At 53.4% G+C, this 20,626-nt stretch overlaps 7 protein-coding genes across 7 annotated transcripts; 5 read left to right on the forward strand and 2 right to left on the reverse strand.

Moving 5' to 3' along the window:
- Nucleotides 1–5,226: 5,226 nt before the first annotated feature.
- ColSpa_07382 (uncharacterized protein) lies at nt 5,227–5,863 on the reverse strand (the record flags this gene model as incomplete). Its single annotated transcript, XM_049273594.1, has 2 exons — nt 5,227–5,626; nt 5,712–5,863. 2 exons carry the CDS (start codon nt 5,861–5,863, stop codon nt 5,227–5,229), a joined length of 552 nt encoding a protein of 183 aa, XP_049129551.1.
- Nucleotides 5,864–6,528: 665 nt separating this feature from the next.
- Nucleotides 6,529–7,383, forward strand: ColSpa_07383 (uncharacterized protein; the record flags this gene model as incomplete). The annotated part of the gene is made up of 1 exon (XM_049273595.1): nt 6,529–7,383. The coding sequence occupies one exon, from the start codon at nt 6,529–6,531 to the stop codon at nt 7,381–7,383; it is 855 nt and encodes a 284-aa protein (XP_049129552.1).
- Nucleotides 7,384–7,690: 307 nt separating this feature from the next.
- On the reverse strand, nt 7,691–8,757 carry ColSpa_07384 (putative enoyl-CoA hydratase 2, mitochondrial; the record flags this gene model as incomplete). The annotated part of the gene is made up of 3 exons (XM_049273596.1): nt 7,691–8,361; nt 8,438–8,662; nt 8,721–8,757. The coding sequence occupies 3 exons, from the start codon at nt 8,755–8,757 to the stop codon at nt 7,691–7,693; spliced, it is 933 nt and encodes a 310-aa protein (XP_049129553.1).
- Nucleotides 8,758–11,283: 2,526 nt separating this feature from the next.
- ColSpa_07385 (uncharacterized protein) lies at nt 11,284–11,898 on the forward strand (the record flags this gene model as incomplete). The annotated part of the gene is made up of 1 exon (XM_049273597.1): nt 11,284–11,898. The coding sequence occupies one exon, from the start codon at nt 11,284–11,286 to the stop codon at nt 11,896–11,898; it is 615 nt and encodes a 204-aa protein (XP_049129554.1).
- A 1,228-nt stretch (nt 11,899–13,126) lies between these two features.
- On the forward strand, nt 13,127–15,170 carry ColSpa_07386 (protein sum2; the record flags this gene model as incomplete). Its single annotated transcript, XM_049273598.1, has 5 exons — nt 13,127–13,143; nt 13,211–13,246; nt 13,303–13,543; nt 13,837–14,499; nt 14,529–15,170. 5 exons carry the CDS (start codon nt 13,127–13,129, stop codon nt 15,168–15,170), a joined length of 1,599 nt encoding a protein of 532 aa, XP_049129555.1.
- Nucleotides 15,171–16,226: 1,056 nt separating this feature from the next.
- On the forward strand, nt 16,227–18,410 carry ColSpa_07387 (ribosome quality control complex subunit 2; the record flags this gene model as incomplete). Its single annotated transcript, XM_049273599.1, has 1 exon — nt 16,227–18,410. The coding sequence occupies one exon, from the start codon at nt 16,227–16,229 to the stop codon at nt 18,408–18,410; it is 2,184 nt and encodes a 727-aa protein (XP_049129556.1).
- Nucleotides 18,411–19,343: 933 nt separating this feature from the next.
- Nucleotides 19,344–19,797, forward strand: ColSpa_07388 (metal homeostasis factor atx1; the record flags this gene model as incomplete). The annotated part of the gene is made up of 2 exons (XM_049273600.1): nt 19,344–19,431; nt 19,634–19,797. The coding sequence occupies 2 exons, from the start codon at nt 19,344–19,346 to the stop codon at nt 19,795–19,797; spliced, it is 252 nt and encodes an 83-aa protein (XP_049129557.1).
- Nucleotides 19,798–20,626: the final 829 nt, after the last annotated feature.

Consider the following 20,626-nt stretch of genomic DNA (forward strand, 5'->3'; position numbering starts at 1 on the left):
GTAAAATGCCAATCAAGTCATACAAAGTCGCGTCATCGTCAGCAATGGTACCTCTTGAAGATCGCTGTGGAATCCCTAAAACTTCACAGAGTTAGGCATGATAATTAGCACGCAGAAGGGGTCGGTACAGTACAAACCAATGCAAACACTCAATGCAGAGAAGAGAAACAACGGAGCGCCATCATTTTCAGAAACGCCGTGGAGTTTGTCTCTCGCGGTCTCCGAGGCAATGCGATAATACTCGAGAGCGATGGAAGTATACATGCCCCTTCGTTCAGGGCGTAATTCGGCGAGATGTAGAGCCGGAATGGCAAGGAGGGCCTTCATTATATATTCGTCTTTTAGGGCGAGACTCGGCACCGAAACTCTCCAGAAATCTCCAAGAACCGGCGACCACGGTAGTGATGCCCACGTAAACGTAGCGTATGTGTGGAGAAGCTCAAGTTGTAGGAGGTTGGGTTTGGTCTCGCTATCGGCGAGCACAGAAGCAGACGGCCCCCGCTGCAGGCGCAGGACATTGACTTCGCCATTGTGATAAGGTGATGATTGCTTGTTGGGAATCATGTAATGGCATTGGAGCTGTAGTCTATCACACCGTGCACATGATGGTCGTAATTCGTCGCACTAGTGGCTCTGGTTAATTCATTGCGTAAAGGAGAACCTCAGATATGTGCTAACCTTGACTCTCTTGTGTTTACAGGTCTGGCAACCGGTTCGCGACTTTTTGTGAGCTATTCTCTTTCCTCTGTCTGGATTCTGCTTTCCTTCAGACTGCGATAGGCTCGCAGGAGTCGACGTGGTCGAATAACCTGAGTCGTCTGGAATCGTGAGCTGGTTGGTTTCCTCTGCCATTTTGTCCGCCGTCTAGGCACAACACTCTGACTGGACGCATTTTTAGCCGAGAAGATGATGCGAATGCTCGTTCTCACCTTTTATTATAGACGACTAGGGGCTAGCTTACCCCTCGTTCAGCATTCTACCGTGTCATAGGTAGGCTTAGTAGACGCCGCAGTTGTGAACGATGGGTGCTCTAGTCTGCCTCACTAGGCTATGACGGAGGCTTGGTTAAAGTGGACCTGATCATTCTATTTTAGGTGTAATACTCCGAGTCGACTCGCAGCCGAGGACCGAGATACGAGCCTTGGACAGCATAGCTCGTTATTGGTGATTAACGAGGTACGAGCCTCTAGAAATCCACGATCCAGCTTGTCGACTTAAAGGGAGACCCATGCAGCAATCGTTCCCGAATGCTGCTTCTAGTCATGTAAACGCAATAGTTACTACCCACTTTACTAGGTTGATTGCTAAAGTGTTAGATTACCTGGAAGAGTCCGACGGATTTTATAATCGGATCTGCTCCAGAGCCAGCCGGGAAAAAAGTCGTAATATTCTTGGATTGACTTTTTATTGCGCACTGTCGAATTGCTCATATCGTAGCTGTTTATGCCTTGGGCTTCGAAAACAACAATCGGCTTCGATCGGTTTTCTTCCCTTGCCTTGCTTTCGAATTAGGCTTCACCACGTTGCCTGTCCTGACAAGAAGTATCAAGCTCAGAACTCCTGTGCAGCTTGCTTGTGCCCCAAAACCCAAGTCAAGAGCCCGCCATATACCGATCGCCAGCATGGATGAGAATCGACGAACAACCAATCATGAACTCATTGGAGACAACCAAGCTGATCCCCCACCAATTTCCTCCAACGCTGCAGGAAAAGCCACCAGCATGGGCAACCTCTTGGGGGAGGGTGTCCACATGCGTGGTAAGTGCTATATAATTCGGTTTTAAATTCAAGCAGACGTCAGCAGGAAGGTAGAAAGTAGCTGACATTGTGTTTTGTGGTTCAAAAGAGAACGATGGCCGAGTCGATATCGATTGCGACTCAAAGCTGGCGCGAACTATCAGCTTGATCTACCGAGCGAAACTAGGAGCAGAACAAGAGTGTGCATCCAGGTCGCCATCGCCTGATTCGTCCTTACCGCTGTATGAGAAGGTTCAAGGCGGAGCGAATGGCACGATCTATCACCAGGACCCGATCAGACTCAATGTTCTAATACAAGTTGTGGGTAGTCGGGGAGACGTTCAACCTTTTGTCGCTTTGGGTGCCGAACTCAAGCGACGCGGTCATCGTGTCCGACTAGCTACACACAACGTCTTTGATAAGTTCGTCAGGGATGCTGGCTTGGAACACTACCCAGTGGGCGGTGATCCTGCGGCCCTGATGGCCTATATGGTCAAGAACCCAGGTCTCATTCCTAGCCTGAAGAGCCTCCAAGCCGGCGAGATCGGGCAAAAGCGCGAGATGGTTGGAGAGATGCTTGAAGGCTTTTGGGAAGCATGCATACGACCAGACACTGTCACAGGTCTGCCATTCGTAGCAGACGCAATCATCTCCAACCCTCCCAGTTTCGCCCACATCCACTGCGCCCAGGCGCTTGGTATTCCTGTCCATATCATGTTCACCATGCCCTGGACAAGCACAACGGCATTCCCTCACCCGCTAGCCAATCTGAAGAACGTTGGAGGCGACCGATCTTTAGCGAATTATATTTCTTATGGGGTAGTCGACCACTTGACCTGGCAAGGGTATATACTCTCCCTTATTCCTTTGCAACGGTTCATCTGCCGTTCAATTGCTTACTACATTTTGTAGACTTGGTGATGTGATAAACAAATGGCGCAAAACTCTGGACTTGGAGCCTGTGGCCATGTTTGATGGACCCATGCTGGCAGAATCAATGAAGATCCCATTCACATATTGCTGGTCTCCAGCTCTCGTTCCCAAACCTGGGGACTGGGGCTCACACATTGGTGAGGGCCCTCAGACAAACATACCTAAACACTGGGACGATTCTTGCAAGAATATGTCCATCTGCTAACACTGGTTCTGGCAGACGTTTGTGGTTTTTTCTTTCGCGACATGCCTCAGTACTCCCCGCCCGAAGACTTGGTCCAATTCCTTGCGGCAGGCCCTCCGCCAGTTTACATCGGATTTGGAAGTATTGTGCTGGACAACCCCGAGTGCATGGTCAACACCATACTGAGCGCAGTCACTATGGCAGGGGTGCGAGCCATTATCTCCAAAGGCTGGTCAGACTTGGCTGGTTCGCAAAGCGATTCTATCTACTGGATCGGCGATTGCCCCCATGAATGGCTGTTTCAACATGTAGCGGCTGTGGTGCACCATGGAGGCGCTGGTACGACGGCTTGCGGGTTGAGGAATGGCAAACCGACAACTATAGTTCCTTTCTTCGGAGAGTAAGTCTGTCTTCTGTTAGTACATGGTGTAATAACCTTGTAAGAGAGGTAACTCGTGCTAACGATTACACCACTTCTCAGCCAACCATTCTGGGGTGACATGGTCGCCAACGCTGGCGCTGGCCCCAGACCTATTCATCATAAAGAGCTCAACCCCAATAACCTTAGTGCTGCTATCAGTTATTGCCACTCGCCCGAAGCTGTGTCAGCAGCACAAGCTATAGCGACGCAAATGGCCGCTGAAAAGGGTGTACAAAACGCTGTGGATTCATGGTGGAAGCAGCTGCCCCGAAAACGCATGCAATGCGACCTTCTACCCAGTCAGCCCGCAGCGTGGAATTACACGAAGTTCAAGACGCCTGTTAAACTGTCAAAGATGGCTGCTGAAGTTCTTCTGTCTCATGATGTACTGCAACTGAAACAGCTTTCCATGTTGGTTACCCTTTCTTCCCACCCCATGGCATTCTGTCAAGGAGCCAAATGGTTTCAAGCGGCTGACTCTTCGTTTTGTATAGCTATCAGAGCAAACCCATCAACATCGATGCTACGCGGTGGGATCCTGTCTCTGGAGGAGCGTCTGCTGTCATGTCGACAGCAGTAGATTTAACGCAGTCTATAACGGGTATGGTAACGAAACCTGTTGAAGAGTACCGTAACGAGACCCAACGACGAGCCCGTGAATTGGAGAAGGAGCAGCAGCTAGAACGCGACAGTTCTGACCTTAAGCAAGATGCCTCCTTTGACGACCGCGGCTCGGTCGCATCCATGAGCAGCGGAAAAAGCAAGGGGAAACAAAGGTCAATGGCAGGTAAAGTTGCCGGCGCATCAGCAAAAAGCATTGGTCGCTTTGCACCGATAGCGACCAAAGGCATGCTGGTAGATATCCCTCTCGCCATAACAGAAGGAATGAGGACGGTTCCGAAGCACTTTGGCACAGATGTCCGTGACCACGGCCTAGTCACTGATGCTAAGAGCGGCGCCGTCGTGGCAGGGAAAACCTTTGCGTGGGGCTTCGTGGACGGGATCAGCGACTTTGTAATGGAGCCCGTTAGAGGAGGCAAGAAGGAGGGTGCTTTCGGTGCCGTCAAGGGGATTGGCAAAGGTGCTGCAAGCTTGGTGACAAAAAGCGGCGCGGGCATGTTTGGATTACTCGCATATCCAAGCGCTGGCATTGCTAAGAGCTTAAGGTCAGCGGTACACAGTGACACGAGGAAGACGGTTGCTAAGGAGAAGCATGCGGAAGGACAATGGCTGGTCAATAGCGACGCTATATGCAGAGTAAAGGCGGAGGACATCCTCGCCTCCTTCAACCGTTGTGTAACAGAGGTTACACAGAAGGCCAAGCCAAATAGAGGTTAGGTATAGATACGTAAACCAGCATCAATAAGTTCAACCCATAGTAACTCATGTGGCATCGCTACTGATCATTAACTCAAATAGATTGCGAATCACCTGTGGCTGTAAAGGGTGCGCTGTGATCTAAAATGCTTGTGAGAAACCCGTAGCCAGAACCGTGTGATGATCCAGGTGTTTTGCCAGGTGACCTCTTTGGTTTGATGTATCTCCCAGGCCGGCAATCACCTGGGTCGAGTGTTTAGACGCAGGATTCACTCGGACAGCGTGTTGATAGGCCTCCAATCAAAATACTCGCAAGCGGTTCTAGAACAAAAATGTAAAGAGCTGAAGGTCTGGAGTAGTAATTGTGTTGACGACGACCAGTGGATGCCCGGCTTTGTCTTATCTTCGAGCTTTAGCACTCTATAGAGTCCATGGGGTCGGGTGGTTAGCAGCACCCCATGCACAAGGATAAGAACACATCAAAACCCCCACTATCGGCACTGACACTGGGACATCTTGGTCATTGCGTTGAAGACTATTCTCATGCTGGCCAGGATCCAGAGAATGTCATGGCTAGCTAAGCGGACTGGAACCCTAATCGAGTAACCCATGATCCCACATCCCCCCAGGTACCTTAAGAAGGAGGCGCAGGAGGCGCCTCGACCTTGATAAAAAGATCGCGCTGCGTATCGAGATAATCAAACGCCGTGAGCGGTACGCCCAAATGGCGGAGGATGCAATAAGCGGAGCTAAGGTGGAAGTGGAAGTTGGGGCAGGCATACTGAACGACGTAAGAGTAGCCCGTAAAGCGGAAGGTGCCGGTAGACTTGGTTTCCATGAGAACTTCGGCATCTTCTTTACCCTCCATCGAAGAGGGGTCAATCTCAGAGAGGATGGAGATGGTGGCGTCTACGCGAGATTGGAGCTGCGGGAAGGTGGTCTCGTCGTCGGGGAAGTAGGTGTCCGGGTGCAGAGCGAGGCGAGTGGCGAGAAATTTTGCTGTATTGGATACAGATTGGACTTGGTAGTCGAGGCTTTGTGGTGTTAGATGGGGTATACTTTGTAAAGAAAACTTGACGTTGGATCGGTAGGGGAGGGGGTAAGGGGTTAGAGGCAGACCTTCGCATGTCTTCGATGAGTCTGAATTTGATCATCTCTTCTGGATTGAGGTTCTTGGTGACGCAATGTTGCTCGGCCTTTGCAAGAACGACTTTGAGATTACCCAAATACTTGATCATCATGGGGATGGAAGCATGGTAGAGGGAGACCATTATGACGGTGTTGTTGATAGATGCTGACTTCCAATATGGGCTTTTTTTTAAATACAAATTTGAGATACTGTGAAAGGGATTCAATTGTGAACAGCCATGGAATACATGAAGAACAGCTTCTTTTAAGCTAGTCCCTGGCTGCATGTTTTCAATCAATATCATCTCTGTTTCTCACGTAAGGCTCCTTCGAAACAACCCACTCTGGCCGCTAGCCGCTAGACCTATTGCGCCCTCCATGGCAGTATCCAGGGCAATGACCTCAAGCGCTGACGTGAGAAAAGCTTGGAAAAGACTTAGTCTTGAAATGCATACATGAGCAACGCTATCGTTGCTAGTGGGGCTCAAAGTCCGATCCTGCCATCTACCGGTAGCCTGGCGGGGTGAGAAGACGCCATAGAGACGGCAGCGGATGATCAACACCTGGAATCTGGCCCCACTACCCCGCCGTTTCTAGGTATGCGGGGAGGATGCGCCGTCCCCGTCGCACTCTCTGATTCGCAGTCACCACGACCTAGCCGGTCAAGACAGGACTATGATCACGTTAGATCGCATATCATGATCCGTCCTACCAGCCACCGTAGTAAAAAACCGCTTGCCGTCAACCCTCGTCCCATTCAAATCGCCCTCGACGGTTCCACGCACCCTTTAAAGAAGCCACCGGCATCATGTTCGCTGGGCAGTCCTCATCCTCATCAGCGGGAAGGAATCCCCCGCCCGCGCCGTCGTCGAGCACAGCCACAACGACGACTTCCGCGTCCCAGCATCTCAGCGCCTCGAGCGCGGCGCGCGGGCAGCACTCCCAGTCCTCCAACACATCCATCTCCGGGCTGCCGCAGGCCCAAGACATCGCGCATCATGCCCCAACTGCTCTCCCATCTTCGGCCTCACCACATCAACTGCACCAAACCCTCCCCGGCGAGGATCAAGAGCGCCACGTCTCAGAGGCGCGTGCGGCCGTCGTCGCCTCCATCGGGAACATGCTTGACGGCGAGCTGCAAACGCGCGCTCGCATGCTGCACTCCAACGCCGCGGCTCTGGACAAGCAGGAGCGGGACGTGGTCAACGCGACGGACGCGCTGCGCAAGGAAAATGATAAGCTGGCGCGGTTCGCGGGGGACGCGGCGCGTCGAGTCAAGGAGCTGGGTAACGTGCAGAACTGGGCCGAGGTGCTCGAGAGGGATTTCCTGGTGCTCGAGGAGACATTTCGGTTGGTAAGAGAGGGCAGCTGCGGGAGCGATTGTAAGAGCTGTGGGAGCGGAAGTTGGAGTGGAAGTGGGAGCTGGAGCGGGAGCGAGGCTGGCGATGGGGAAGGCGATGCAAGGATGGGAGACGACGGTGGAAAGGGGCTGGATAAGGGGAAGATGAAGCTAGGTCCGCATGGGCTTGATGCCGAGGCGATGGAGGTTGATGGTGGTCATGAGGACTGCTCGGAAAGCCAGAGTTTGACCGAGGCCGAGTCGAGTAACGGCACGGAGGGGCAGGCGAAGGGGTCCGAGACGACGTCGATTTCGACCTTGTGATTCACAAACAGCTGGGACGGACACATGATACCTCTTTAACGACTGGACGATGGTTACGACACTTCACGACTTGGTTTGGACTTGCGCAGCGATATGCGTTTTGATGATGATTGGAACTTTGATCCTCCTCCTTTAACGCCTTTCCGCAGTAGAAACCTCTATATTCTTTGATGATACAGTTTCCATGACCCTTATTCACCATGGTGTCCCTCGTGAGCGTCGGGGAATCCAAAGAAACGGTGCTGAGTGCGAACCGGTTGAGCTCAGTCCAAAACGAGTGCAAGCTCCAGTTGACGCAGCGCGCCCATCAGTAGATGCCGGGCAGCAAGACAAACTTCTTCTTCTTGTACGTCTCGGGGAACTCCTTGCGGTAGGCGCGCTCCTTGCCCTTGGCCCACTGAGCCATCTGGGCAGCGCCGATAGCGATGAAGACGGCAACGGCCCAACTGCGGCTCGTGATTATAACACCAATCCACGAGAGGATCTCGAACATGTAGTTGGGGCAGGTAACAAGGGAAAAGCCGTAGCCACGGGGGATCTGGCGTTCGGTGCCGCCGCGGGAGCGCAGGCTGGCGAGGTTGAGGTGGACGATGGCATTGGAGGCCTCACCGAAGAGGAAGATGATGGTGCCGAGAACGTCAACGGCGTCGTTACGGGCAAGGGCCGTAGGCGAGCTGGGAGAGTAGACGTGCCAGGCGCTGAGGAGGCCGGCGAAGGCCCAGTAGAAAAAGGAGTTTTTGAAGATGTTACGCAGGGGCATTGTGTTGGCCGAGAACTTATGTACGAAGAGCGTCTCGTACTCGCGCTTGAGGAAGTGACCGAGGAACATAGCGAGGGTGAGGAGCTGGGTCGGTGACAAGGGTTTCTTGGCCCCTGGCCCCGAGTAGATGTAAGGGCGCAAGCCGACGACGGCAATGTGGATGAGGATGGGGCCAAGGTACTCGATCACGAAGACGGTGCTCCATGCCAGTTGGGGGCCTGCGTCGCAGCGTTAGTTAGGAAAATTGCTCCTTATCGAATGGCAGTCATTTGGGTTCGAGGGGTTGCGACGCACCAAGGTCCTTGACCAACACCTGCCCGGCCGACATGACGGCCGGCTCAGAGCTGATCTGCGCTTTGCGGTTCTTCAGCGTCTTCTGTGTGGAAGGATCAAACAGGCCAACACGGTTGAAGTCGCTGATGCCGGCCTGACGAGCGACAATATGCTTGACCTCCTCGACGGTGGCATCGGCGGGAACCTCGATCGACTCGGGGAGCTTCTTGATCGGCTGCTTCGGTGCTGTTGGCATTTGTGTAAGTAATTTTTCCGTAATCTGAAGTTGTCAATAGCTGCTTACAGCGGTTGCTCAGCTTGAGCGTAATTTTAGCGGCCATTTTGTCGGAGTGTTTGTCCTGAATCGAAATGGAATGCCTGATGTGAGGTTTGAGCTGCGCTGATGTGGGCGAGCTTATACTTGGCCGTTTCCAAGAAGCTTGAGGGAAGGGCTTCAACGTCCTGGGTTTTTTTGGAGCAGTTGTTGAGAAGCTACTGCACGGTCGCCGGTTGTGCCTCGGTCGGGTAATGTGGGGACTGACATGCATAGATATGACAGATCTATCCTTGATAAGTCCATACTCCAATTTTATGCATCAAGGTGCATCTAGTCTCTTAACCAACTTGAACAACTAACATCATCTGTTACAAGTCTTAATAAGGCCTACGTCCTCGGTGACCCATGGCTTTCGGAAAGGTTCATTAAGCCGTAAACTGCCTGAATGCCTCAAGGTTCTGGAAGTCATGAGTCTCCCAAACGTGAGTCCGTAGTCTTCACTCAGGGACTGCCAGAAGGTTTCCAGGCCTTCTGGTACGTATGCTCGCGGTCTCGAAGACTTGGACTCAAAGGTTGCGATTTCCCGAGTTGTTGGTTTTTTTTCTCCTGTGAATATGGCTGATATATCGGTGCTCGAAAACTGCGGAGGTGTCTTGGTTGAAACCTTCGGCAGCATTGGACTAGCGGCGATCTAACTAATCGGTATATGGAACATCATCATCGACTTCCCAGAGTCCTCATAAGCTGCATTCAGTATCTCAGCCAGCTTGTAGACGTGTTACGTTGTGAGCTCCTCTCCATAAGGAGCGAGAATTCTCATATACATGAGCACCTAATCACGCTTCGTTAGAAATTCTCAAAGAAGATTTTTTTCCTTTTTTCTTTCTATGTAACGCTTCCAGTCTTTTTACCTGGTGTGGTGACTACTTACAACCTGATAATTAAACCATACTCGCTGGTTTCTTTGCATGATACTTTCCTCATTTCATAAATGCTCCCAAGCGGTTTTCTGAGCTTTGAAAGTGACAGAGTCAGATATCCGAAAATGATCATTTTATCTAGTTCTGTTGCTATTCAGTGTGATTCCCAGAACAGCTCATCGAGGTAAGAACTTTTTTAACTCAATGGACCACGTGGATCATTTAGTTCAATCCATTGAGAAACATTCACGCGTACTTATCTCGCAGCCTGTGAAATTGGTTAAAACGATCATTGGACTCTCGAGAAGCAGGATCATCTACGGTTTTGACATGCATGATTCTCCTGAAGAAACGTAATTCTTTGTCCAACACTGCACCTACCAAGGCATTCTGTAAAACGACCTTTCTTCGATCCTTCCGTGCTTTATCCATACGATTCTACATATACCTTTCCCCTTGATATCTTTTGGGGTTTCTCAACAAAAGCAGCGACTGAGATGTGCTTTGCCAGAGACTCATCATGCTGAATCGCAGCTAGAAGCATCAGTCAAATGAGATCCATTTAATCTTGCATTCAAAAGCTACCTTCAATCAAGTCTTGAGTTCCGCACCGAATTCAACTTTTGACAAGCACAAGCCCACTGCTATCTCTCCTCTCGGCGTGACTACCCTAACACTTATGCTTTTCGCTGCCCGAAGAGCAAGTCTGGTACCGGCGGAGAAATACCTTTGAGGAGCGCACCTGCCCCGTCCGCTACCGCCCTGCTTTGCCTTCCGTCACTCCAGCGTCCTTCGGTTTCATGCTGTCACCAGCTGGGCACAATTTTCTATCATCACTTGCTTGAGCTGAAGGACACAGGCGGCGCAGTTTTCGACCAACTTGCACAACGTCACCTTTCAGCGCGACTATATGAATACCATCCAACCAACCGAAGTATAGGCAACAAGCCGCCACTCGGTTCGCTGCACCACCTAGAAAGCAACATGATTCGAGTACATCATAGTCCTCAACCGACCAATACCGGCTCCTCTTTCTTTTCCACTCTCCTCGGAAAGGACGCTACCCCCATATTTATCCCAGGACGCACTCGCCATTTCATATTGATGGAACCGTCGTCGGATACTCTCAGCGTCATGCCTTCTGATCCACAGGTATTGGACTTGCATCGACAGCTCAACTGGGCACCGCAGCTTCAAGACGTTGACGCCCCAACGTCTCCATCAACTACATCGACCGCTACCAATCCCTCAGCAGCAACATCGCAGTCCGGCTTCGACGGTTACACAGAAGTTTGCAACACTCATAATCAGCCTTCATCGAGAGATTTGCCGCCTGGTGTGCCGACTGGCCCCGCAGCAGAGCGAAGCCGACGAAGTCGACCACACCAATATCCATGCCACTTTGGCACCGAAGATAATAGACCTCCTCCGAATGCCCCGACTGGCCCGGCATCACAGCGCAAGCAAGCAACGAGACTTGCCACAACACGCGGTCCACAGCCGTTGAAGAGACCGGTTGAGTCTGCTTCGTGGTCCCAGTCATTGACCTGGCAAAGCGACGCGGCACGAGCTCGGGAAGCTTTCAGAAAGGTGTCGGCTGAAATGCGGCACCTTGGCATCGACAAGTCGCCTGCAGCCCCAAGGGGTTCGACGAATACCTGAACACTAAGATGTATAACGTGCAACGCAGTCTTGCCCTGCAGAAGAGGCAACAGCAGAAGGCTAACGAACAGCAACGCCCGCTCAAGACCAAAGGGAAGGTTGATCCTACTCAGACACTCAGGTCCGGCATACTCCTACATTACAGTCTTGGCTCAGACAAACTCTCTCCGGTATTCGGCGCCGATCTGTGCTGGAACGCATGCTACACGGCGATGGAAAACGCACCGCACAACGAGCGCGTCGAATGGCCACCATTGGCAGCTTTTAAGGAAGCTGGCCGCAGGATTGGATCAAACGCTCCTGACCGAGCTCTACCGGCCCCCAGGCAAAATACGGTCCAAGAGTATGTACGAATGATCGAAGGTGATGGCGCAAACGACGAAGTAGGTACAATGGATTACCGTGAAAAGGCCGTCAAGCTGGATAGACTCGACCTCTCCCGACCGCAATCTCTGTTGGAGCCTGACATAACTGATATCTGCGACATTGATGTCGGGAGTCTCCCTGCTTGGACTCGCGAGATAATCGCCGAAATCAACCTTGACGAGGAAGAAAACCCGACCACACCCCGAGAAGATGAGGGCGGGGACAAGAAGTGCGTTGTAGGACGGCAGGAGAACTGACCGGTGATCAGGGGAAGCGTGTACGATGAGGGAGAAAAGGCAAAAGAGTCGATACTATAAGGATATTGTATGTTGGGTCAGGGTTTGCAGAAATGCGGAGAGTCGTCACTGGAAAGACTGGGAACTGAGCGGCATTGCTCTTGTTCTCTCACCGTTGTCCTTTGAATATAGGGAAGGGGAAACGGAAGATACACAGCATTCAGGGTTTTCGGTATCTTTCGATAGCTGCAGGCAGGATGGTGCCCAAACAGCCGAATGGTTTGGGTGAAGAGGGTCATCCTTAGACCTGATCATCAGTTGGCGTTACCCATGCCCAATAGCACGCGGATTACTCTTCTATACGTTAGGTTTTGTACTGTGCAAGTGATCCCGATGTTGGCACAAGTCATCTCGAGGAAGCGCTACGTTAAAAGGCATAAAGGGGGGGTGAACCAGGGAATCAATCCATGCTCAAAAGAAGTGCATTAGGCCGATCCGGTAGATGGTCCTGGGCAAAAGTGGATGTGTGTCCAGATCATGGTACAGTAATGTCCACACAGCCAAATCGCAGTATAGTGCACACTGCAACGGCGTCGGTAGTTAGAACATCGAAAAGCTGTCAGCCTGGAAAGCTAGGGAGGTGATTCTTGCTCTTCAAGCATCTCGCCTGGTGCCAAGTAAGAGAAAAGCAGTAGATGAGGTTAACAGCGATTGGTTCATTTGCGTGAGCTGTTGATGTGTGACTGAGCAGTAATTAAAGTCGCGCATGCCTCAGTCTGCTCTTGCTGGAGCTGAAAGGAGCTCTGCCCTGGCAGGAGCCGCTAGGGTCAGCTGTTACAAGCGCGAGAGCGCTCCTTTTATTTTTCTCACCCGAAGTTCAGCCGCGCAAGCTCAGGCAGGAACAGACTGTGAAAAGGTGGAGGGCTCCAGCCAGATGCGGTGAGAAGTGGAGACTTTCAGCCTTTCGCTTTCTTCTTGCTGTCCTTCCACCTCCACCACCCACGACCCGGTCTTCAAACCTTTCCTCCACACAAATACCTTACCTGCTCCCTCCTCTTCTCACCACCGCGTCACCCAACCACCCGAATTCCATCCTACTACTCTCTGCGTGTCCTCTTACCGGCATTGTATTTACTTTTCTCCAGGAGCGCATTGGTCTGCAGCTTGACTTGCCTTTCTTTCCTTTCATTCTTCCAAAAGTCGCAAAATCTCAGCTTGGTTGCGTGTTTTACGCAGCCCCCCATCCGAGATGTCAGAATTCTTAGGGTACGAAGACCTGGACCCTCTCTGCGCAATCTCGCTCGACACCCTTGCTGACCACAGACATATATAGATCTCGCATCTCCCTCATCTCCAAGAGCGACATTCGGTAAGGACTTGGAGGACTCTTCGTTGCTCCCCAGTCCCCTTGCTCATCGCCTCTAGATATGTCGGCGTTCTCCACGAAATCAACTCGGACGAGTCAACCGTCTCGCTCGAGAATGTTCGCTCCTTCGGAACTGAGGGTCGAAGAAACAGACCCGAAGAAGAGATAGCACCTTCCGACCAGGTCTACGACTACATCATTTTCCGTGGCAGCGATGTCAAGGACTTGAGGATCGAGGATCACCCGGGCATCAAGGAGAACAAGCCTCCTGCAATGCCCGAGGACCCAGCAATCGTAAACGTAAGTCTCAACATTCCCTGTCCCCCTCGCACCTCTTGACAACGCCTATCATGATGAAATACTGCGGATGTAAAATTTTATCGTCTTTGTCGGAAAAGCGCAACTTACACGATGTCGAAACTTTCCGTTGCCTTCCTTCTGAATCGAGGCTTTCAACCTACCTGTCTTGGGACATTGGACACTTTAGACTGGAACACAGCTAATCATGTCCTACAACCAGGCCCGCCCCGTCCTGGTCAGGGACCTAGCAATCAGCCGCCCCAGCACCTGGTTTCGGACAACCGCCCTTCCAGAATAACTTTTACCCTCCACCAGGCCCATGGGGCCCTGCTCCTGGGCGTGGCGGCCCTGGTGGTCCTGGCGGCCCTGGTGCTGGAATGGGCGGCATGCCGTACCCTCCGCCTCCCGGATGGTTTCCTCCTGGCCCTCCTGGCCCTCCCGGTCAAGGCTTCCCCCCGGGCCCTGATCAATGGAACAACTACAACAACTACCCTCCCGGGCCTCGTGGCCCTCCGGGTCCCCCCGGCCCCCTTGGCCCCGGTGGTGCACCTGGGCAGGTCTCTGAGAACCGCGGCACTCCCGGTCCTCATGACCCAAAGCCTGCGCCCACTGGCGCTGCTGGTGACAAGCAGAAGCCCTCTACACCAGCCGCTCAAGGTGCTCAGAGCGAATCCAAGCCCGCTCCTCCCCCCGGTTTCCAGCAGGCGCCTGCACCGACGCCTCCTGTCGATTCGAAGCCCTCTGCAGCAGAAGTCAAGGCCACTGCTGCTTCCTTGAACACGGCCGGCTCCTCAAAGCCCGTCGAGCTTCCCGTGCCCACGGGACCAAAGAATGTCGCTCGCGTTCAGCCAGCTATCCCTCTGGCTGGATCCATGCCCAAGGCGTTCCCTGTTCCCGTCAACGATAGCAACGCCGCCCAGGCCGCTCTTAAGCCTGCTGCTGCCCCACTGCCGCTAGTGTGCGAGATGCGACTGAGGCTGCGAAGGCTGCTGTCGCGTTGGCCATGGCCAATATGAACGCCGGCAATGCTGCTGTTCCTGCCGCGCCGCAAGGAAATGGAAATGCGATGGACAATTTGACGAAGAAGGTCAATGAGATGAGGGTCAACGCAGCCCGAACCACGCAGCCTGGAGGTGGCCGCGGCCGAGGCCGTGGCGGGAGACAAGGTCAGGCTAAGGTCGAGGTCCCTGATGCGGACTTTGACTTTGCTCAGGCAAACGCGAAGTTCAACAAGGACGACTTGGTCAAGGAAGCTATTGCAGGCTCGCCTCTGGGTGAGACTCCCAACAATGGACCCGCGATTGAAGCTCCTGCTCCCGAGGTTACTGGTACGAACCCGCCAGTCGCCTACAACAAGACCCGGTCATTCTTCGACAACATTTCGAGTGAAGCCAAGGATCGGGCCGACAACAATGGTCAAAAGCCTGGTGGCCGTGAATGGCGCGGCGAAGAGCAGCGCAAAAACATGGAGACATTTGGCCAAGGCAGCGTTGACGGAGGCTACAGAGGTTACCGGGGCAGAGGTCGCGGCCGTGGCCGAGGAGGCTTCGGTGGTCGTGGTGGCGGACGTGGCGGTTTCCGTGGCCGTGGTGGCCAGGCCGCCGCTGCACCTTCGGCTGCGAACTAGGTACATCCCGTGCCTCCAGCCCCTCGATCGATTCCGTTGCTGCAAGCAACCTGTCTTGAGATTTCACGATCCGGACTACCGAAAAGAACACGATTTTGATGGACGCTACTCTAGTTTTTCAACGGAGAAGCGTCTCTGAAAGGAAATCCTTTCAAGCAAGACTTTTTATGATGTATTATCACTCCCTCGATTCTCGATTTTTTTCGGATTCCCTCGGCGACGGAGCATTGGGCTGGCAAGTCCTGTGAGTTGGTTTGGCCAGACGGGCAGGAATCATAGGACTGCTATTTTGACACGCATGGAATCGGAAGGAGTTTGGCAGTGGTAGCCGCAAGCGACGGGAGCTGCGGTCTCATGATTGCGAAGTGACGACAAAGGGATTTCAGGCTTGGGTAGCATGCATTGCGTTCTCGTTTTCTAGTTGAGCTGGGCGGAGATACCGGATCAACACGACCTGACGGCAGAGACATGCCTACTCTCTGGCAGTCGACAGGAGGGATGAATGCAAAAGGAAGCGCTAATCCATGCGAGAAGGAATGAGGAAATGAGAAAAGAGGAGCTTTTTTTTCTTGGTGGTGAAAGAATCCTAGAACTAGGCGAGGAGGAGGACAAGACTCTACGGGTCATGTTCGCATATTAATACTACTACGCCGACCACCAAACCTACGTTGCACCTCGAAGTGATTGAGTGACATCAACTTGTAGTGCATCCATTGTGACATTTATGTACTCGGTTGGTCGTATTTATCCAACAGGGACGGCTTTGTGGTTTAGAGGTGGAATTGGTGAATGCAATTTGCTGCTGCTGCTGCTGCGCAAGGAAGGAGTTGGTAGGCGAGGTGGGCTAGAGGCTAAAAGCTGTGCAATTTTTGCCCCGCCAAACCCCGCCACACGTCATGCTGGTACCTTTCCGGCGTGACGCATCATTGCCGACTTGGTGCTGACTAGGAACTCTTCCATTCCGCAAAACAACTACCCTGCCGATTCTTACTTCCGCTCTCGAGCTCTACCTATTTACCTTAGTTCCCACAGTCAATCGAACCGACGAGCTTCACCATGTCGAGTCGTCAGCTTCGCAAACTGCAGAAGCAGAGAGAGCTCGAGCAGCTACAAGAGACCAAACCTGCCACCGAGGAATCCAGTGACGACGAGCCCGAACCCGCAACTATCAAACCTCGACAGAGTTTATTCGCAGCCCTAGGCGGCGGCGACGATGATGGCGACGACAACGATGACGAGAAATCCGACAACGGGCAAGACGAAGCCCAGCCGGAATCAGAGCCCGAGGTAGTGCCTCAGCCTGCCAAGAAGAAGAACAAGAAAAAGAAGAAGAAGGCAAAGAAGGCAGCGACGCAGGACGGACCTGCGAATGATCGCGAAGACGAGGATGACGAAATTGATCGGGCGCTCAAGGAGCTCAGCATTGCGCGCAATGCCGGCTCGACCGCCTCCGACAACCTCGCACAACGAAGCCGCGACATTGATGACCTCCTGCAAATCAACACCCAATACCTCAGAGCAATCAACGAGATGCGTGCCCTGTTTGGAAAGGAAGCCATTCAGGCTGCGCAGGAAGAAGAACGGGCCGAGCTGGAGGCTGCGCGCCGAGCACAAAGAGGCGCCAACCAGCACGTTGACCTTGAAACGGCACTTCGAGGGGATCCGCGCAAGAAACTTCCCGAGATATCTCTGCGCCGCAACGTCTTTATCCAGGGCAAGGATACATGGCCACGCGCCACTGCGGCAGGACTGGTCATGAAGGAGATTAGGAAAGGGTCTGATGGCCTCACTGAGTTCGCCTTTGTGCACGAGCAGGCATACGATAACGTTCAGGTCATGTTCTTCAGCTGCGTCCAGCTCGGGGACCCCATGCAGATGGTTCAGCTTCTGATGCGATTCCCTTACCACGTCTCAACCCTGCTCCAGGTCAGCAAGGTCGCCATCCAGGACCAAAACCAAGCTCTGGCAGCCGATCTTTGTGAGCGAGCTCTGTTCACGTTTGGACGGGCTACGACATCTGCTTTCAGACAAAAGCTAGAGCAGGGCAAGGCCCGCCTAGACTTCCGCCGCCCAGAAAACCGCGAGCTCTGGCTCGCCGGATACACATACCTCAAGAGCCTGATCCGCAAGGGAACTTACAGGACGGCACTGGAATGGGCGAAGCTGCTGTTTAGCCTGAATCCAAATGATCCTTACGGCATGAAGTACTTTATCCACACGCTGGCAATTCGTGCACGCCAAGCGCAGTGGCTCCTGGACTTCATGAGCACACACGAGTTTGTGGCCGACGAGACGGACGATACATACCTCAAGCAAACACTTGTTCTTGCGAAGCTCCAGGTGGGCGACACCGACGGGGCAAAGATTGCGGCGGTAGCCGGCATGGAGCGGCTGCCGTGGCTCTACTGCGCCCTCTTCCAGGCGTTGAACGTGGAAGCGCCGCCCCCCTTATGGGGTGTACGACCCGACACCAACGAGCGTGAGTTCTGGACGAACCTCTATATCCACCAGGCCAAGGATATCTGGAACAATACGCAAGCCATTGACGTGCTCAAGGAGGCCGTCAAGATCGCACAGAAGCCTACTCAAGCCCTCCCAGAAGACCTACCGGCAGACAATCGCACAGCCAGATGGACGTGGTTAGAGGATACTCCGACTTTGTTGAGCGGCATCCCGAGAGCGATGCTCGCACGGGAACCCAACTACGCATTTGACCCCCTCCCGCCTCCGAAGGAAGAGAATATCTTTACGAGCCAGGGCGTTCAGATGCCGTGGCGTCAAAGTGGCGAGAATGGAGAACAGGGAATGCTGGCACAGGAGCGAGCGCTCATCAACATGCTCCGGAGACAGCAGCAAAGAGCCGCGGCGCGAGGAGCGGGTGCTGGGGCTGCTGGGGGCGCCGGTGCAATGGGTGCTATGATGGGCGCGTTCCCGGATGACGACGATGAAGAAGAGGGCGGTGATTTTGGTGATGCTTGGGAAGGCGCTTTCAGCGATGGAGACGACGATGATCTGGAGGGCGATGGACGCCAGCCTCCTTCCGCCGGTGTAGTCCAGCGACTCGCCGATTTGCTGGCATCCATGATACCTGGCGGATGGCCGGCGGAGTCGACTGGCGGGGGTGATGACAGCGCAGGCCCGGACGACGACGAGGAGTTACCTCCTTTGATTGATGGTGATAATGACATCGGCGATGGTGAGGCACGGCAGCAGCAGCATGGCGGAAACCAGCCGCAGTAGATATGCGCGGTGCTTCAAAGGACATTCACGTGGTTACTACGGTTTTTTCTCTCTCTTCGGCACTCGTATATAGACGCAGAGCATCTATACCCTCCAGAAAAAGACAACCATTACATGCCCGACTTTGTAGCTCAAATGTTGTGCAGTCCGACACGCGAACGTGTGGCCACACACAGACCCCGGCCCTTGCACTAACTGGCTAACTGACGGGTTCGACCGCACGCAACATCCATGGACCCGATGGGCGGAGAGCACGGGGCGACCCTTGGAAACGCAGCTGAAGCTTGGGAACTACTGTGAGAAGCAACGTCGATCTGCGGTTCCTGGGACAATGCGGGTTCGAAGGTGCAGCAACGCGGCGAACATGGTGTCCCCAAAATGAAATGTGCTCACTCAGTACGGCAGGACTGGGTCCGTTTCAGGGGGTTGAGGACGAGAGAGCGCAGCGTTGGGGGAAGGGGGACTGAAGTGAGCAAGTTTCAGAAACGAGACCCTCGGGGGATGGTGGCCGGTTGCGTGGGCGCTAGCTAGGTAGGAAGGAGCTCTTGCGCCATCCACGGCCGGAGCGCAGCGATGTCTATGGCAATTAATAATGCGGTGCCGGTGTCCGTTTGGGACAGATATATAATCAACATCAGGTCCGTCTCACCCAAGCCCATGGTTTCTGGCTGCTTCCTGTCTGCTTTTCAATCAAGATACCCCCTTTTTCACTCTTCGTTTTGCGTAATACCGTGATTCGCCTTCCCCAAACGGCCGACTCTGATCCGTTAGCGAGACCTTGGGACATCGCCCACCCCTTACGTTTAAAAAAAGACGCTGGAGCTCGCTGCCCCTCCTTTATTTCTCTACCCCGCCAAAAACGCCATACCGCAAACTCTCCCAACTACACACAACTTCCTACGACACGCAACACCATATCTTTAAAAAAAAAATATGTCTGAGCACACTTACAAGTTCAACGTCAGCATGAGCTGCGGCGGCTGCTCCGGCGCCGTCGACCGTGTCCTGAAGAAGCTTGACGGTACGTTGTACTCTCCCCCTAGGCGCAATCTGTCCCTCCTTTCTTGCCGGTCCCGTCTCCGCCGCCGCGCAAACCCACCGAGTAGCTCCCGCATCCTGGGGAACCGGCGGTGAGCAGCGGCAGGCAGAATAGCAGCGACCAACCGCGCATGAATTCCAAACACAGCGGGAGAATGTTTTACTAACTTGCGATATTGCAACAGGCGTCAAGTCCTACGAGGTCTCCCTCGAGAGCCAGACCGCCACCGTTGTCGCCGAGGAGAGCCTGCCGTACGAGAAGGTCCTCCAGACCATTGCCAAGACGGGCAAGAAGGTCAACTCTGGCAGCGCCGACGGCGTCGAGCAGAGCGTCGAGGTCGCCGCATAGATTTGATACCAGATCAGTCGAGTCGGGGAGTGCCAGGCGTCGGGAACAAACATGAGCGCGCGAAACATGCTTTGCCGGTCCGTTTTTGGGCGGGGAGTTTCCTGCCTGGGGGTTTGGGACGTGTGGTATAGAACATAACGTCATGCCTAGGACTTGCTTTTACGTACTTGCGGAAGCCAATAAAAAAACCGAGATACATGGTTTGGTCTTTGTGTACCTTTGCGATTGAGGTCCTCACGTGCAGATGCTGGGACTAGGGAGATCAGTATCAGGCTGCCCATGTTACTGGCAATATCAATCTCTCGGGCTGTTCTCGCCATGAGGTACTACCGTTGGATGATCTACGTAGCGAGGCGGTCTATGGTGCTTGATGCTGTATGTTTTGTCTATGACAAATTGGCGCCGCGGACATATCAATCGGGGTCTTGGTAGGACTTTGGCCTGGTCTGCAAGACGCCAACCCGTAGCACAGTGCACCATCTGTCTACACAACCCGTTCCAGAGACTCCTCTGCCCAACTATCCATCAGAGTTGATGTCGCCAATGTCACTCTCGGAATTTCATGATGACATAACCTCGGTTGCACCCGCACTTCCCGAACCATCCTACGGAGCTTCTCTGTTCTTGAGCTAGGCGCAAGGCTTGTCGGGGCCCAAACCCGGGATACTCCCTTGGGTCTTTAGTAGATCCATGTCTGTTGAATGGCAACCGGGAAAAGACCGCCATCCATGCATCTCGATGTAAGTTACTCGCATGTAGTGTGACTTCTCAGCCTTCCGGGATATAGCCCTTGGTAGCCCTGTTTAACTGGCTCATGAATCACGCACAC

Source organism: Colletotrichum spaethianum (assembly GCF_022836535.1).
Source record: "Colletotrichum spaethianum MAFF 239500 DNA, contig18, whole genome shotgun sequence".
NCBI classification, from domain to species: domain Eukaryota; kingdom Fungi; phylum Ascomycota; class Sordariomycetes; order Glomerellales; family Glomerellaceae; genus Colletotrichum; species Colletotrichum spaethianum.